The following is an 18,890-nucleotide window of genomic DNA, read 5'->3' as shown; positions in this document are numbered from 1 at the left end:
TTTTCAAAGATCCGGGCACTGGAATTCTTGCAGAAGGCGAGAAGACCGATATACAGTCGGAGAAAACAGGTGGTTTCTTCTAAGCGAGGTAATATTCGCGCCTGTCATTAATTGTTCAGATATATGCCAAAGAGGAAAGATGTGATTTATATCGTTGTGATTTTCAAAAGATTTATCTACATGATTTTAATGTCAATATTAATATGCATGGCAACAGAGAAGCGTCACCAGTAACCATTCTGACATTTAACCAAACTAGAGTTATTTGCCTGTTTACAAATTGTTTCTTCGGCCAACTGCAGTTATTTTTTGACTAACAAGATCGTTGTTGATTTGTGTATTTCTATAGTACAGGTTTGCATTAGAACCGTATGTCACAATCCCCCCCCCCCCCCCATCAGCTGTTTCCGTCGGTCAAAAGCCCATCAGAATAACAGAGAAAGTTAATTGTTATTCATGCCTGTTGTACCAGTTTGAATAAAACCTATCTTTACTTGTGAACAATTAAAATGGTTAAACCCGAAATGGAAACGACAGGCAAAAATCAGGATAGTCAGAATTTTTTGTGGTTTCAGTAGACTTATATAGGTCTTGAGTCCATGTACATAAGAACTCGTTTCTTTCTAACCGCAGGTGTTGTAACGATAGATTCATTTATCAATGTATTGTGAAAACTTTGCTCTCAATAGCAATAAGTTGATAGCACATTTGTCACTCAATACTGTCAAGATAGTGTATTCAAGTAGATGAACAGAATTTTGTGTATTGACTGTGATCAAGTCATGAATTAATAAAATGAAGCATAAGTAAACAGAACCTTTCCGATAATGACCCTACTGAATGCAAAATTTCTCAAAGATATAAAATGGTATAGTGTTATACCACTGACCATTAAATTCTGAAGAAGATAATTGCCATGTACCAATCAGAACTAACTAGTTGAACTTTTTTTTTAAATAACGAAGGACAATTTAATAAGAATTTACTCTGGTGTTTGATTTTATTTTCACTTCATCATTTCAGGACTAGTCCATCAATGAAAAAATGAGTGAACAATTGAAATTCATTGTTCAGGAACTAGCTAAGGATCCATTTAACAAGAAATACAATTTGATTTCATTTGATTCTCTGGAAAGTATTCAACTGTTGCAAGTTCTCAATGATGTCTTGGCTGTCATTGATCCAAAGGTTTGTATATATGTCTGTTACAGTCATTGTTTTCTTGCTTGATTTTTGTAAATCAGGCTTGTTGTTCATTGAGAAAAATGAAGTGACAGTTGAAAAGATGTTCACATTTTTTTTCTTCATCTTTGGAAAATAATTCAGCAAAGTGAAAAACTAAGATAATGACAGACTAGTCGAGATAAACAGTGACTTGTATAATTTGATGACCTATTTCAACTGAGTAATTTTACGTTAACTTTACAATTTATTTTCATTGTTGTAGTATTTGTTATCCATATCTAAATCAACATATCTTCACATATGATATACAGTGTATATACTGATACACATTATCATTGTTTTATTGATATGTTATGGTCAGAAAACTATCAAGGATACTTGACTTTTCTATTATAATAGCATTAATAAATTCCTTTCAGGAAATGGAGTTGGTAATACTATTTCTTTCCTCCGAAGTTTAAGTTACTGGTTTGTTTTGTGTTGATGAAATTTATTTCTCATGTTTCTGTTTTAAAAACTTTACGTTGGTATAGTCAGAGATGTAAATTGTATGCATATACATTATATATATATTGCACATCTCTGGTATAACAGACAATCATCTTAAAACGTAAATCTATACCTGCTGTTTTGTTTTTTTTTCTCTATTTTCCTATAAGATACATAATTTTAAAATTGAGGATTTAGCACATTAACTATAATCACTGATCCCTTATATAAGGTGTATTTGACAGATCAAACCAGTAAATTAGATTCCTCTTGCGAATTTGTCCACATATACATTGTATCCCTTATATGGAATCTTTTATCTATATCCTTTTCTGTTCATGAATTCATGAATCGCATGGATTCTACTTAACATACAACATTGTGTAAAATGCATATGGTAAACAAATCCATGCTTAAAGCAGCCAGTTTTACAGTAGATTTTAGAATTTCAGGTTTTCAGAAAAAAAATTGCTAGAAGAATGCATTTTCATTTCTTTGATTAATCCCAAATGCAAATTATTATAATTGAAAATTACTTGTCTTTAAATTCTTCTATGTGTAATCAACAGTGATCATCAAGGATGGTCTGAATGGTGTTCACTTGACATTCAGTGCAAATTTACACACATGTATGCATGGTTGAAAAAGGAATACTTGGTACTTTACATACTCAATATACCTAGCTTGTCCCTTCTTATTTCTGTTTGTTTGTTTGATTACAAGTTGGATCATGGGTTGTCTAAAGTCTCAGGTCTGGACCAACTTATTAAACTACTTGTGGAAAAAATTATGAATTAACTATAACTCATTTACAGAAGACGTTGGTTCTGTCCCACTTTGTTTTTTTTTTAATTGTGTAGTTATAATTACTTTTGTTAATCAAGTGCTTACTTTCGAAAGTGATGATTTGAATTATACTGTAATTCATTTCATATGAATAAAATTGTTAACTGGATCAATGGATACAGTCTTGATACTTGCATGAATATGTTGAAGGGATTTCATTCTTTTAAGGTTTCTGTTGTCAAATTTGGAAACTGATTGATATAAACAGATTGGAATTGTATTCAATGCAACATGAAAGTTAAAACTGGGTTCAATGTTTGATTGGTGAATATCATATTAATATTTCAGCAACAAATTGACATTCGAGAGGAAAGCTCGGATCAGACAGCAATCAGAATATTCCATATGCTGAGGGTTCTTAAGTACAAACCACCAACAGAGTAAGTATATTTCATAGAGATCATCTGTTTTGGAATGCTATTTGAGACACACAATATGAAAAGAATTCAGATGCACGTAAAAAACATGCAGATTTGATGTCTTTTACAAAAATATTTTTACGAAACCTGACTTGATCATTTATGATATATTAATACATGTATTGCTTAATTTATATGTGTATATAAAAACCTAATGGTAAACTACGTTAGCTTGAAGTACAAAGACACAGAATATAGTTTGGTATCAAATTCTGGATAATTAATCACGTGATTTAAATTTTGAAAAAATTTTAATTAACATTTCATTAACCGATAAGAAGTATAACTAACTTATCATTGTTTGAAAACAGGAAAATGAATAATTCAAAAGGAGTAAAGAGTTTGGAAATGTGAATTAAAAGATACCAAACATTTTACACAATATTTTTCATTTTTTTAAAAGAAGCATTTTCTGCCAGGCATTTAAAGTAGCATGAGTTATGTCCCCTTATTGTTTCCATACCGGGTAAATGTTTTATAAAATGTATACATACTTCATTTGAAATTATTTGTAATCTATTCCTACATCCTGCATGTCCATTTGTACAATGTATACCACAATTTCGTACCTGTACTTTACACTTTAGGAAGATTTAGCATAACGGCTTTCAAGGTTTGAGTCGGGGTAATTAAAGAATCTATTTGATTTTGGAGTTTGTAAGACTGTTTTTATTTGGGTGATTTTATGACTGATCTATAAATTGTATTTTTTGTGTTGTTATTACAGAGATGTGTAAGTACCATTTATATACTGTATAACAGACATAGGTATAGTTTGTGTTGTCTTACAACATTGTGTACCAGGTTTAGCCTTACTAAACTGAAACGTATAGAGGTAGTTGGGTGTTGTGATCTTCTGCTAACTTGCGATTTGTGGTCTAACTGCTGTGTGTTATATATTACTTAACATCACTGCTTATAACACTAAGCTTGAAATGGTGTTGGGTTTTAGTCAGTAATGTAGTGCTTTATGTATGGAAAATACATTTACTATATATTGTATGAGGTCAAATTAGTGATTATAGACTAAATACACATTCATAAATTATTTTATGACTTCTCATGAGTTCTTGATGCAGATTATTCTTGAAGCTGACTACCCCATGATTTGACTGACTGAAACAGTTAACTTGGCCCCTAACTTGACATGTGTAGCAAAAATGTTTAAAAAGATGAAAAAAGAAGCCGAGGGAAGGGGGGATACTTTAGTCTCAATAACTCTCTCCTTTGCCTGTTGCTTTGTGCTTCTGCCCTAACAGAGTGATCATGTTCTTATACCTGCCTGTATATTTAACTATTAATAAGCCCATGCCTGGTAATAAGTACTCACTTTTCACCTTATTGACCAAAGTTCAATTCCCTGCTCGGACGTAAGGTTTGAGTAACCTGATTATTCAACTGGGTTTTTCTGGGTACTCTGGTTTTGTGCCAAAATAACACCTAGGTGCACTTTCATTTGCATTTGCAAACATTGCACAAGAGTGATAATTTTTAAGTTGATAGAACTTGCCACAGAGTTGTTGTAAAATAAATAAAAATCACAAATAAGGAATTTATAATCAGCCCACTCATCATTTATTGCTGTTGTCCTTTTTTTTGATGACTAAGCTTAATAACATTTCTGCATGGCTAGGCTTACTTGTTGTAAATGCCCGTTAACAACGCTATAGCTTGTACTTATGTGTTGTGATAGTGTTTTGACCTATCTCACCATTATTTCTGTCGGTAAGACACCAAGATGTAGAAGAGAGAATGGCTCTGAGGTAAGTATGTAGTGTTTAGTTCAGGATCCAACAACAGCTGAATTTAAGTTTAAAATGTTCACTTCCATTACTGTTAATTTGAAACATTTATGCAGTGGAAATTTGTAACAACACAGTGGTTAAAATAAATCATTGACATTGGGAATAAAAAGCACAGTGTTCAAAGCTCAAGGAGATTTAGGTATATATCGTTCTGTATACATGAAGTACATTCTGCCATCTACAATATATGACACATTTCAAAAGATTTCAAATTTCCACTGATGTTAGGTACGTTTTGCTTTGTTACATTTTCCTGTCATTGATGCCAATATAGACAACTCAGAAATATTTTTTGCTTCATATCAAAAATATATACAAGCAATAGAAAGATAATGCCATCAAAAGTTATTTTTCATGTATGTAAGAGTTTCAATTTTGTTTTTCAATTTTTGAATTCATAAAGACTTTGTCAAGTTAATACAAAGAAAATTGTGAAAATTCATCAACGTTTTTAGTTATTTCAGCCCAAAATCTGTGGTTACCATTATGTTACAAATACACCACAATGATGTAATTTGTTTGTGGAAGGATATCAATATCTAAAGATGATGCCACAGTCAAATTATGTTACACATGTAAACATTATAAATACAAAAATATTTCAGGAATGTAATCATTGAATAACAAAGCATTATGTAACTTTGTAAACATTTTCAGACTTTAGAAATAAACTATTTGCAATGTTCTTAATTTATGGCAAATAACCCTCTCACCACTTTTGTGTGTCTTCCAGGAACATAGGGAGGGGGGGGGGGGGGGTGCATGATTAGACGATGACCCGTCATAGATATCAATTTGAAGAAAAATCTTGTGTTCAAATTTCAGCAGTTCAAACATCATGTTGATTAATTTGTTTAATTTCTTGTCATAGAATTATTTTAAATCAAACTTAATTTAACTTCTTTTTCAGTCTTGTTTATTTTTTTAAAAATATGTAAATATTGAAATTTACCAAAAAAATATATGTCAGCAATATTTTGAAGTCATTGTATACTTTATCCAATGATTTCCGTGAATAAATTTTACATTACAAAGTATTGCAATACTCTTCTGTTAAATATTCTAGCTGATGTATTATGAATTGTGAGAAATTCTACCAAATGTTTTAATATTGGTGAACGGAATTCTTTTTGAAAGATATTTCAATTTTTCACTTTGCAGTTTGTTTATTCCTGGGGAAAAAATCCAGAAATCAACTAATACAAATTTTAACCAGATCTATATTATTTAAATGATGATTATTAAAAACGTGTGAATGTCTAACCACTGAGTTTGTTATCTTAGGTCTGCTTTTCGTTCTGGAATCGTCCAAGGAGATAAGTTTGTGATCTATCCAATTCTGGAATGGCTGTTTCGAAGAATTCCAGAGTTAAAAAAGAGAGCATACTTGGCTCATTTTCTTTTCAAAATCGATGTTCCAGCAGAAATTATGCAGGAAGATCAGATACCAGAACTGTATTCCCAGGTATGTTATACTGTGGAGTAGAAACCAGGGTTTCAGTTGATGTTATTAAATTTGTGGTGTATTGTATCTTTAGTCCAATGAAACCAATCTGATATCAATATAGTGAATATTTACTAATCTAAAAAAAATTCAATTTATAAAAAAAATTATTTTTGAAGTATTCAGAACACTCTCCTGGGTTCTTTAACTTCCTTGACCAAATATGATCAATGAAAGAAAAATTGAGGTTTATGAAAAAACATTATAATAATATAGACATATCAATATGTTTGTGAAAATATCAAGGAATTTTAGTAAAATTTAAAAAGTTATTTTTGTATTTTGGTCAGTATTTTCATTTGATTTGTTCTTGTATTTTTGTTTAGTATGAAGAGTTGATGGAGCAATTCAAAGATCTACACAAACAGTTTGACAATCTTAAGAATTCTGGCTACAACACGACAGAGATCAGGAAGGACATTTCTAATATGGAGGATGAAAAAGAACAACTTAACAAAAGGATAGAACGTCTGAAGAGAAAGGTATGCTATGGGCACACTATGACGGGAATATCTCATATTTAATATGGCCCCTATCTTTCCTGCATTAGCATATTGCCTCTGACCCATAGGAGGGAGATGGGCTTATTAGAGGATAATGATATTGCATTAGAATTATTTTTTTCTGAAACTTCAATGGATGTAAGTGGGCTGATTATCTAGTTGGGGCTAAGGTACAGATATACAGGTAACAAACATTTGCTGGATGATAATCAACAATGATTCATTTGTTGCCCATAATATTTTAAGGGCAGGGTTTAGGTATTGTGTGTCATTTCTTTGCATCAGGCCCTTTCTTGTCTGGCAATTTTCTTTCTGAAGGAGTTTTGATAAAAATTTATAGAAACCATAACTTTGACAATATTTTGGGTGATTTAATGTTTCAGGTTTGAAGGTCAAGGTCACCGTTACTATTTTTTGAAAATTTGTAGGTATTAAGCATGGAAGTGGGACAGTTGGAGCTGTCATAGTCTTTTGGTTACATGCTTTAGTTACAGTGTAAATTCTGATAATTTTTCGCGATGTTATATAGTATAGGATTTGGAGAAAAAATCCAATGCGTTGAGACAAAATTGAATTCAGCAATTTTGTTAGTATTGTATTTTTGCACAAGTTTTACATATATGTTCTTATACACTCTGACATAATTTTCATTTTTAATTTTTCATACACTTTTTGTATGATGCAAAAATTTTGGTAAGTATAATATGTGCAAGAATGATGTATTACATGCAGGAAGTACATAGATATAAGCAGAAGAACTTGTGTGTAGTTGCTTTATTTTCTATGTACACACTGATTAATTACAGGTGGAGTCTCATCCAAACTCTCAGACAATGATGAATGTGGCCAGAAATCTCCGCATGGAGCGAGACAAAGAGAAGAGACTCGCAGAACAGCGCCAGGAACAATCGACTCTGATACAGCACGAAGAACAAAAGATCCGACGTTTACAGCAACAGCTCCATGACACACGTCAGGCAGGAGTAGGGGCCACCCCTCAGAGTCTCCTACAGAGGCTGGAGGAGGAGACAAGGACTAACAAATACATTGTCACAGAGAGGCTGCCTAAGGACCTGACAGCACGTAAGAAAACACTGCAGGATTTGCAGAAAGTAGTGGCAGAGCCAGCCATGGGACAGTCAGATTTGGACAAACTATTGGGACAGGCAAGTATCTATCCAAATGGTACATGTGTTAACTATCAAATGCAAACTAAATTCAGTGTTGTAATTTAGAAATTTATCATTTATCATAAAAAAATGTTATGTTTTAGTTTCAAAATGAGATGCTTTTGACAAGCTGTTACCATGTAACTCTGTTACTCTGTCCAATTGACCAACCACTGTCATCCTGATGTTGATGATACATTTGGTACCTTAAAATGAGAAGATTTCCCAAAGGGGAAATAACTAATGGTTAGATGACTTATTTTAATTCCTTATTCACCTAAATACGAGGGAGAATGTTCTATGTAATCATCACTAACATGGAACTCTATGGTTTTAACTGATACAGTGGAATCCATGATTTTGATTTGCTTTATGTGATTTTGCAGATTCAAGAGTTGAATTCTGAGATAAATCAACTGATTGAAAAAAGAATGAGGACTGGTGATCCGACAGATGATAAATCTTCTCTCTTCAAACAACAGGTATTATTACAACTGATTAGACAGATGATAAATCTTCTGTCTTCAGACAACAGGTATTATATAGGATATTTTGAAATGAATATAGAAGTGATGTAAGCCTCACAGTGGGATAAAGGTCAATTTTAAGACTGTGCAATGCTGAAAATTGAATGTTGTAGGATGTGAAAATTTTAATTTTTTTTGTCTATCAATTTTAGATATAGTTGAATGATTGAAGCTCTAAATAATCAATTCTTAATATGTTATACCTTGGTTATATATATATCAAGCAGTAACCACATGTTTGGTATTAAGCCTACACATATCTAGTTTTGTTCAGTAAGTTAATCAATAAATGCTTCATTTAGATACATTGTTTGTCATTGGCCATCATTCACAAGTTACAATATATCTGTTGGTTATCAGGGCTTGTTGTAAAATAACGACATTTTTTTATAAAAAAAACCCCATAAAAATCACACTGTAATCATTCCCCTTCCCTCCAGAATCTCAGGTGTAGTCTTGCGGTTTTATGACGCACTTCTTCTTCCCAAACAGGCAGCCATCATTGCTCACAAAAAGGAGGCCGCAGTGACCTTGTTCCGTGAAATACGAGAGGAATATAACCACAACATGCAAGAGCTAGATCAGAAACGTGAGGTTGTGAAAGAGTCTGGCGGAGGGGAGGTCTTGAAAGGCGAGGATGTAAGTTAAGAATTCCAGTCCATATTCATTTGATAGTTTGCTTATTTAGATAGAAAAAAAATAGTACAAAATTATTTTTAAGATAAATAAAGGGAGACTCAATATATCTAACATATCTGTCAAAAGCATGTGTTACTTTATATAGTATTTAAAGCCATTTTTCTTGTTTGAATACATGATTTATTTTTTCTTCAAACTATTAAAATTTTTGTCACTGAAGATTAGTGTCTATATAGTCACAGGGGAGATAACTGAGTCAAATAGTTTAAAAATCACCTAAAATTTTGATAGTTTCTTGTCTGATTTTCCCACCTTCTATCCAGATACCTGTCTTTTTGTAATAAGATCAAATTATCTTACATAAATCTTGTTTTATATGTCACTTATTAAAATGAATGGAATCCAGCATCAGTATGACAATTCATCTTTAAATTTTATCAAAGGTTTGTAAATTTAAAGGTTTTTGATAATTTTTTTCCACAATTTTACCGGTTAATGTGAATTTTATTTTCAGTTCAAGAGGTATGTGAACAAGCTGAGAAGTAAGAGCACAATCTATAAGAAAAAGAGACAGGAAATTGCTGAATTGAGAGCAGAATATGGAGTGCTGTCACGTACCGAAGAAATTCTACGTAACAGAGATGAGAATATTAATCAACAGCTGGTTAGTATAAAGATCAAACAAAAATCCTACTTTAAAGGGACATTTCACACATATTAAGATTTCATAGGAGACTTTTAAAGAAAACTGTAAAAAATCATCTACTTATTTTCTTATATTCATTATACACTTCAATTTACCATTAAAACAAACATGATTTTCAATTAGTAGAAATTATTTATAGATCTAGCTGGATTGATTTACAAAAAATCAATCAGATCTGATTGCCTCATAACAGGTTTGCATTGTTATTAGTAAATATTTGTGTAAATTATCAAAGCAACAAAAGTTAAGCCTAATGAAGTAATAAGGTTATAATCCTGGAAGAAACTTTTAGGGACATACTTGTGTATATACCCAATACTCTGCATCAAATCTGTGATCCAGTGACCTTTTTGTTAGGGATTACTGATGTACTATATTTAGACAGTTTGACTGGTAGTATTCCCACCAATTTCATCTGCCCAAACTGAAATTTTAGAGAGATGTTTTGATGCTAACATTAGTTTTAAAAGTTATTAGAATGAGTCCTTAAAAGGTACAGAACAGCCAGAAATTTTGCAACTTGGATGGAATATTTCTTTAATACAAATGTTCTAAATGGATTCATTGTAAGAGTTATTTTAAGATAAGGTTGATATTGAGATACACAATAAAAGTTTGATGTCTTAAAAAATGAAAAGGTACTGCAGGCTGAATACAGATAAATGTTTAGACAGAATTTCTTCTCTTAGTTCTGTCTTCCCTTGTTATTGGTACTGTTTGATACATTGTATGAAAAATTACAACTGATCTTAGGGACAATTTTGGAACTTTTTCTGAAAATTTATATTGCTCTGTATGATTTTCTTTGTCTGACAGGAGTTACTGGAGAACAAGAAAGGTGTTGCAGGTTACCGACAGACACAAGATGAGCTGGAGAAGGTGTCCAGTGTCAAGAGTGGTTTGGATGAACGTAAAGGCAAGACTCTGGAGGATATATCTGACATGGTTCAAAGGCTGACTCGACGAATTGCTGAGAAGAAAACTGCATTGGCACCAATCATAAAGGAGCTGCGTCCCATGAGGCAGAGATCACAGGTAGCTATTTATAGGAATCCAAACAATTTTAAGGCAGAGATCACAGGTAGCTATTTATAGGAATCCAAACAATTTTAAGGCAGAGGTCACAGGTAGCTATTTATAGGAATCCAAACAATTTTAAGGCAGAGATCACAGGTAGCTATTTATAGGAATCCAAACAATTTTAAGGCAGAGGTCACAGGTAGCTATTTATAGGAATCCAAACAATTTTAAGGCAGAGGTCACAGGTAGCTATTTATAGGAATCCAAACAATTTTAAGGCAGAGGTCACAGGTAGCTATTTATAGAAATCCACACAATTTTAAGGCAGAGGTCACAGGTAGCTATTTATAGGAATCCAAACAATTTTAAGGCAGAGGTCACAGGTAGCTATTTATAGGAATCCAAACAATTTTAAGGCAGAGGTCACAGGTAGCTATTTATAGAAATCCAAACAATTTTAAGGCAGAGGTCACAGGTAGCTATTTATAGGAATCCAAACAATTTTAAGGCAGAGGTCACAGGTAGCTATTTATAGGAATCCACACAATTTTAAGGCAGAGGTCACAGGTAGCTATTTATAGAAATCCAAACAATTTTAAGGCAGAGGTCACAGGTAGCTATTTATAGGAATCCAAACAATTTTAAGGCAGAGGTCACAGGTAGCTATTTATAGGAATCCAAACAATTTTTAGGCAGAGGTCACAGGTAGCTATTTATAGGAATCCAAACAATTTTAAGGCAGAGGTCACAGGTAGCTATTTATAGGAATCCAAACAATTTTAAGGCAGAGATCACAGGTAGCTATTTATAGGAATCCAAACAATTTTAAGGCAGAGATCACAGGTAGCTATTTATAGGGATCCAAACAATTTTAAGGCAGAGGTCACAGGTAGCTATTTATAGGAATCCAAACAATTTTAAGGCAGAGGTCACAGGTAGCTATTTATAGGAATCCAAACAATTTTAAGGCAGAGATCACAGGTAGCTATTTATAGGAATCCAAACAATTTTAAGGCAGAGATCACAGGTAGCTATTTATAGGGATCCAAACAATTTTAAGGCAGAGGTCACAGGTAGCTATTTATAGGAATCCAAACAATTTTAAGGCAGAGGTCACAGGTAGCTATTTATAGGAATCCAAACAATTTTAAGGCAGAGATCACAGGTAGCTATTTATAGGAAAACAAATCATTTTTAGGTAGAAGTCACAGGTAGCTAAGTATAGGAATACAAATAATTTTTAGGTAGAAGTCACAGGTAGCTTAGTATAGGAATCAAGGTTTTCCATAATTTTGTTAGTAGTAGGCTGTGTAGTGAAAGTAGGAGGCTGGCCTGCCATGTACGTGTAGTTGTGTACAGAACATTATTACGGAACTGGATTGGTGTAGACGGCCAAATGATCAAAGTAGCCGATCAAATTGGCCGGCGACTGGCTCGTATGGAAAACCCTGGGAATACAAACAATTTTTAGGCAGAGGTCACAGGTAGCTAGTGATAGGAGTACAAACAATTCTTATGTAATTTAAATAATGATCCTTGAAAGAGAGTATACATAATGTTAATCTTAATCAACTGAAAATATTCCTCATAAAAAAGTAAATCTTTAATGAAAATTAAAAGTTCTTCTGTTTGATCCTCTGACCTCAGTTTTTGTAAGTATGTAACATAAAGCATTTTGCTGTCGTTTAATATTTCAACTCTATTTTGAACTTCAAAACTTAAGGTTAAGATATTTGTTTAGTATGTCATTTGGAGAGCATTTAACAGGGTTTCTTTACATGTAGAATTTTAACATGACTTTGTCGTCACTTAGGTTACCTGGACTGTATTATTTCTTTAACCTTTCAGTCAAACAAAATGGATTTACAATATTTTAACTTGTTGATACCTTGGTAACTGTATCTATCAAGATCTAATGCAAGATGAAAGAAGGACATTCAAAGTTTAAGATAAGACAAAAGTATAGATGATGAACACTTAGACTAGATCTATTTCTACCGTCAGATATCATGACTATTTCCAAGAGTTATGTCCCTTCAACCAATTTTCTACTTTACACACTATTTCATTACTAACAATGTTGATAAAGTCACACACTGGAAGTTTTTGATGCTGTTGTCTGATAAATGCATTATTATGTTTGAAGAGTATATGTAGTGTGTTTCTAGGATAAAATTTTTATTCAGCATGTATGTCTAAAGTGAATTTATCTGGTGTTCAGTATTTTAGATAAAGAAATATTTATCACTCTTAAATAGTCACAAGTATTTATGTAGGATTCCATGAGATATTGGTAGAAATACTCAACCTTACTTTAGAAAGGTAACCAGTTCCCTTGGAAATCTGGAGAATTAGTTCTAACTAGTCATGGCTTGGAATATTTGATGTTAAAACTTATTTGTTTCAGGAACTTACCGCAAAACATGAGGAGAAGAAACAGGCATATGACACAGCAGCTGCAGGTCTTGAGAGTAATATGTCCAAACTAGAACAGGTCAGTAATTGTCTGGAGTGTATAATGTCCAAACTTGAACAGGTCAGTAATTGTCTGGAGTGTATCATGTCTAAACTAGAACAGGTCAGTAATTGTTTGGAGTGTATCATGTCTAAACTAGAACAGGTCAGTAATTGTCTGGAGTGTATCATGTCCAAACTAAAACAGGTCAGTAATTGTCTGGACTGTATAATGTCTAAACTAGAACAGGTCAGTAATTATCTGGACTGTGTAATGTCCAAACTAGAACAGGTCAGTAATTGTCTGGAGTGTATAATGTCCAAACTAGAACAGGTCAGTAATTGTCTGGACTGTATAATGTCTAAACTAGAACAGGTCAGTAATTATCTGGAGTGTATCATGTCCAAACTAGAACAGGTCAGTGATTGTCTGGAGTGTATCATGTCTAAACTAGAACAGGTCAGTAATTGTCTGGACTGTATAATGTCCAAACTAGAACAGGTCAGTAATTGTCTGGAGTGTATCATGTCCAAACTAGAACAGGTCAGTGATTGTCTGGACTGTATAATGTCCAAACTAGAACAGGTCAGTAATTGTCTGGAGTGTATCATGTCTAAACTAGAACAGGTCAGTAATTGTCTGGACTGTATAATGTCTAAACTAGAACAGGTCAGTAATTGTCTGGAGTGTATCATGTCCAAACTAGAACAGGTCAGTAATTGTCTGGACTGTATAATGTCTAAACTAGAACAGGTCAGTAATTGTCTGGAGTGTATCATGTCTAAACTAGAACAGGTCAGTAATTGTCTGGAGTGTATCATGTCTAAACTAGAACAGGTCAGTAATTGTCTGGAGTGTATCATGTCCAAACTAGAACAGGTCAGTAATTGTCTGGAGTGTATCATGTCTAAACTAGAACAGGTCAGTAATTGTCTGGAGTGTATCATGTCCAAACTAGAACAGGTCAGTAATTGTCTGGAGTGTATCATGTCCAAACTAGAACAGGTCAGTAATTGTCTGGACTGTATAATGTCTAAACTAGAACAGGTCAGTAATTGTCTGGACTGTATATGTCCAAACTAGTCAGGTCAGTAATTGTCTACTGTGTAAACAGGTCAGTAATTGTCTGGACTGTATAATGTCCAAACTAGAACAGGTCAGTAATTGTCTGGACTGTGTAATGTTCAAACTAGAACAGGTCAGTGATTGTCTGGACTGTATAATGTCCAAACTAGAACAGGTCAGTAATTGTCTGGAGTGTGTAATGTCCAAACTAGAACAGGTCAGTAATTGTCTGGAGTGTATCATGTCCAAACTAGAACAGGTCAGTAATTGTCTGGACTGTATAATGTCTAAACTAGAACAGGTCAGTAATTGTCTGGAGTGTATCATGTCCAAACTAGAACAGGTCAGTAATTGTCTGGAGTGTATCATGTCCAAACTAGAACAGGTCAGTAATTGTCTGGAGTGTATCATGTCCAAACTAGAACAGGTCAGTAATTGTCTGGAGTGTATGTCCAAACTATGTCAGTAATTGTCTGGAAACTAGAACAGGTCAGTAATTGTCTGGAGTGTATCATGTCCAAACTAGAACAGGTCAGTAATTGTCTGGACTGTATAATGTCCAAACTAGAACAGGTCAGTAATTGTCTGGACTGTATAATGTCCAAACTAGAACAGGTCAGTAATTGTCTGGACTGTGTAATGTCCAAACTAGAACAGGTCAGTAATTGTCTGGATAATGTCTAAACTAGAACAGGTCAGTAATTGTCTGGAGTGTATCATGTCCAAACTAGAACAGGTCAGTAATTGTCTGGAGTGTATCATGTCTAAACTAGAACAGGTCAGTGATTGTCTGGACTGTATAATGTCTAAACTAGAACAGGTCAGTAATTGTCTGGACTGTATAATGTCTAAACTAGAACAGGTCAGTAATTGTCTGGAGTGTATAATGTCCAAACTAGAACAGGTCAGTGATTGTCTGGACTGTATAATGTCTAAACTAGAACAGGTCAGTAATTGTCTGGAGTGTATTCATGTCCAAACTAGAACAGGTCAGTAATTGTCTGGACTGTATAATGTCTAAACTAGAACAGGTCAGTAATTGTCTGGAGTGTATCATGTCCAAACTAGAACAGGTCAGTAATTGTCTGGACTGTATAATGTCCAAACTAGAACAGGTCAGTAATTGTCTGGAGTGTATAATGTCTAAACTAGAACAGGTCAGTAATTGTCTGGACTGTGTAATGTCTAAACTAGAACAGGTCAGTGATTGTCTGGAGCATATAATGTCTAAACTAGAACAGGTCAGTAATTGTCTGGAGTGTATCATGTCCAAACTAGAACAGGTCAGTAATTGTCTGGAGTGTATAATGTCTAAACTAGAACAGGTCAGTAATTGTCTGGAGTGTATCATGTCCAAACTAGAACAGGTCAGTGATTGTCTGGACTGTACTAGAACAGGTCAGTAATTGTCTGGAGTGTATAATGTCTAAACTAGAACAGGTCAGTAATTGTCTGGAGTGTATAATGTCCAAACTAGAACAGGTCAGTAATTGTCTGGAGTGTATAATGTCTAAACTAGAACAGGTCAGTAATTGTCTGGAGTGTATAATGTCTAAACTAGAACAGGTCAGTATTGTCTGGAGCATGTCTAAACTAGAACAGGTCAGTAATTGTCTGGATGTCTAAACTAGAACAGGTCAGTAATTGTCTGGAGTGTATCATGTCTAAACTAGAACAGGTCAGTAATTGTCTGGAGTGTATCATGTCTAAACTAGAACAGGTCAGTAATTGTCTGGAGTGTATCATGTCTAAACTAGAACAGGTCAGTAATTGTCTGGAGTGTATAATGTCCAAACTAGAACAGGTCAGTAATTGTCTGGAGTGTATCATGTCTAAACTAGAACAGGTCAGTAATTGTCTGGAGTGTATCATGTCTAAACTAGAACAGGTCAGTAATTGTCTGGAGTGTATCATGTCTAAACTAGAACAGGTCAGTAATTGTCTGGAGTGTATCATGTCCAAACTAGAACAGGTCAGTAATTATCTGGACTGTGTAATGTCCAAACTAGAACAGGTCAGTAATTGTCTGGAGTGTATCATGTCTAAACTAGAACAGGTCAGTGATTGTCTGGACTGTATAATGTTCAAACTAGAACAGGTCAGTAATTGTCTGGACTGTATAATGTCCAAACTAGAACAGGTCAGTAATTGTCTGGACTGTATAATGTCAAAACTAGAACAGGTCAGTAATTGTCTGGAGTGTATCATGTCTAAACTAGAACAGGTCAGTGATTGTCTGGACTGTATAATGTTCAAACTAGAACAGGTCAGTAATTGTCTGGACTGTGTAATGTCCAAACTAGAACAGGTCAGTAATTGTCTGGAGTGTATAATGTCTAAACTAGAACAGGTCAGTAATTGTCTGGAGTGTATCATGTCCAAAAAAGAAGGATAGGAATGTTGAGCCAGAGGTTGACTGCTGGCATTGTTTGTTGATATTTCTGTGTAATTGTTTAGGAACATCACTTCTTTACAGTGGCATTTACCAGGCTTAAACTGCCGATGAATTATTCATTGGAAGTGAGGGATGTAGGTTCCACAAACCTGCCTGTTTTATTTTACAGTTATTGACTAAGGGAGACTATTTTTTGGCAAAAGGATACTAAGTTTTTGACTTATGGAGGTGTATTTGATATGTTTTCAGGAAGTGCGAGCGTACCGAGAAGAGGTCACCCAGGACGAAGGCCGATACCATTATCTGAACTGTATGATCAACATGTTAGAAATCCAACAACAGAAGGTGGCAGATGAGATGAAGAGCTACACCTCCTCAGATCCTTATGCTAGGAAAAAGACATTCAGGTACCACATAAAGTTGGAATGTTAGATACAGTGAATCAGGGTGACCAGATTGCTCTATTGTAAAACCCTCAGCTGTCATTTGGGTGATAAGGGTTTGATTCCTTAGGAACTAAATTGAACTTTAACTTACATACATAAAAGATATTGGATGTAATTTTTGACCTAAAATTTATAAATCAGGTGGCAGAAATTTTTCTCTTCAAGCATTTATCATTTGAAAAGTTCATTTAGCGTCTTCCTCTATTGTTTATCATAGCCTGTGATCATTCCATCCATTAATTGTTTTGAATAGATGACACATAATGATACATTTGTAATATCACAACAAAGAACAAACGAAAAATATAATTCAAAATAATTTCATAATTGAACATTTTCATTTTCAATATTCTATGATGATAAAACAATTAAAAAATAAATTGTTCAAATTTTAGGTTAAACAATATTTTTATTCAATATTCAACAATTTTACACATTCATATATTGCATATGGGATGGGAAAACAGAATTGGATCTCATATCATTTCCTTTGCCAATACTTTTCAATGATATGTTGAAATAATTTTTTAAAAAGTTGAAATTTTGTTCTTGATGATAAAACAACTATAATAAAAATGTTCAAATTTGTTATGTGATGGTAAAACAGTTTAAAATATTGTTCTAATTTTGTTCTTTGATAAAAAAACAATTTGAAAAACAGTTCAGATTTTGTTAAACGATGATAAAATTTTGCATTACAGAGATATATTCCAAAGAAAGATTCAGGAACAAGAAAATCTTGGCAAGGGTTTGAGGGAACAACAAAAAACTGTAAGGGAGAGCCAGGTACCAAGTATGCGACAAATGAAGATGTGGAAGGATGTCCAACGACTCATGGAATGTAAACTGAGGTGTTTTGATCAGACTGGAGGCATCGCTGGATCTGCTGGTGTTGGTTACGGGGAGGCACCACCAGCGATGTTGGAGGAAGATAGACTAGTTATGTAAAAGTGACTGTCATATCATGTTTTATTTTTATTGAACATTTTCTCGGATAATTTATAGGGAAGTTTAGTTATAAAAGCCTGTTCATTGACTGTTCATGAAATTTTTCAGATGTAGTGCATATAGCCTGTTATCTATATAAAAGACTGGATAATTTAGATGACTTCAAAAACATTCCGAGATTACCTTGTAAAATATTCCGTCCAATTAAATTGTTTGTATACTTTTCATCTTCAGTGTTTATCATTTAGCAATGACGGAAGAAAAGTCTTCAAAATGGTTGAGTGTTTTCCATGTCAGTCCATCTCGTCCCATATTGTAATTGTCATATCTTGAGAACATCTGAATATATTTGCTCCATAGTGTCAGGTTCTTTACCTAATCGGATTAAAGCTTAGGATTGGGGTTTTTCCTGTGTAATAAAACGAAATCTATCGTAAAAAGATTAAAATAAGTAAAGAACATAAAGAAGTATGGAGAGTAGATCCAATGGCATTTATTCCTGGATGGATTGATACTGGATTTATTTACTCTACAACTGCATAACTGGAGGCCTGCAGGGTGATTGAACAGTAGAGAAAATCAATTTATTTGGTGTTTCATGATTGATATTCTACATCGAGTTTTTGTAGAGAACCTTATATAGTTATTGGTATTCATCTGTTTTCAGGTTGATAAATCCTCGTATTCACCTGCAAACAGGTCAATAATTGTTGTTATCCACACAGTCTTAAAGGGTGTGGGGTATTGCGATCACTCACGGCTGTCTGTC

At 33.7% G+C, this 18,890-nt stretch overlaps 1 protein-coding gene across 1 annotated transcript; it reads left to right on the top strand.

Annotated features, from left to right (window-relative positions):
- The first annotated feature begins 19 nt into the window (after positions 1-19).
- On the top strand, positions 20-18,344 carry LOC132561877 (intraflagellar transport protein 81 homolog). Its single transcript, XM_060226583.1, has 13 exons — positions 20-88; positions 1,024-1,188; positions 2,809-2,900; positions 6,029-6,209; positions 6,575-6,730; positions 7,558-7,917; positions 8,307-8,402; positions 8,940-9,086; positions 9,601-9,750; positions 10,609-10,827; positions 13,220-13,306; positions 16,977-17,134; positions 17,875-18,344. Exons 2-13 carry the CDS (start codon positions 1,045-1,047, stop codon positions 18,119-18,121), a joined length of 2,037 nt encoding a protein of 678 aa, XP_060082566.1. The 5' UTR covers positions 20-88; positions 1,024-1,044; the 3' UTR covers positions 18,122-18,344.
- Positions 18,345-18,890: the final 546 nt, after the last annotated feature.

Source organism: Ylistrum balloti, unplaced genomic scaffold, assembly GCF_031769215.1.
Source record: "Ylistrum balloti isolate Yb309-2 unplaced genomic scaffold, AGI_CSIRO_Ybal_v1 Utg371294, whole genome shotgun sequence".
In the NCBI taxonomy this organism is placed as follows: domain Eukaryota; kingdom Metazoa; phylum Mollusca; class Bivalvia; order Pectinida; family Pectinidae; genus Ylistrum; species Ylistrum balloti.
Note: the sequence above shows the minus strand (reverse complement) of the source record. Positions and strands in the feature narration are given on the sequence as shown.

What these genes read in the sequence shown, in the direction of transcription:
- LOC132561877 (XM_060226583.1), top strand. Translation starts at nt 1,045, where the DNA reads ATGAGTGAACAATTGAAATTCATTGTTCAGGAACTAGCTAAGGATCCA. An exon ending in AGGTCTTGAAAGGCGAGGAT is followed by an intron (nt 9,087 to 9,600) that starts GTAAGTTAAGAA and finishes TTTTATTTTCAG; the next exon opens with TTCAAGAGGTATGTGAACAA. An exon ending in ATATGTCCAAACTAGAACAG is followed by an intron (nt 13,307 to 16,976) that starts GTCAGTAATTGT and finishes ATATGTTTTCAG; the next exon opens with GAAGTGCGAGCGTACCGAGA.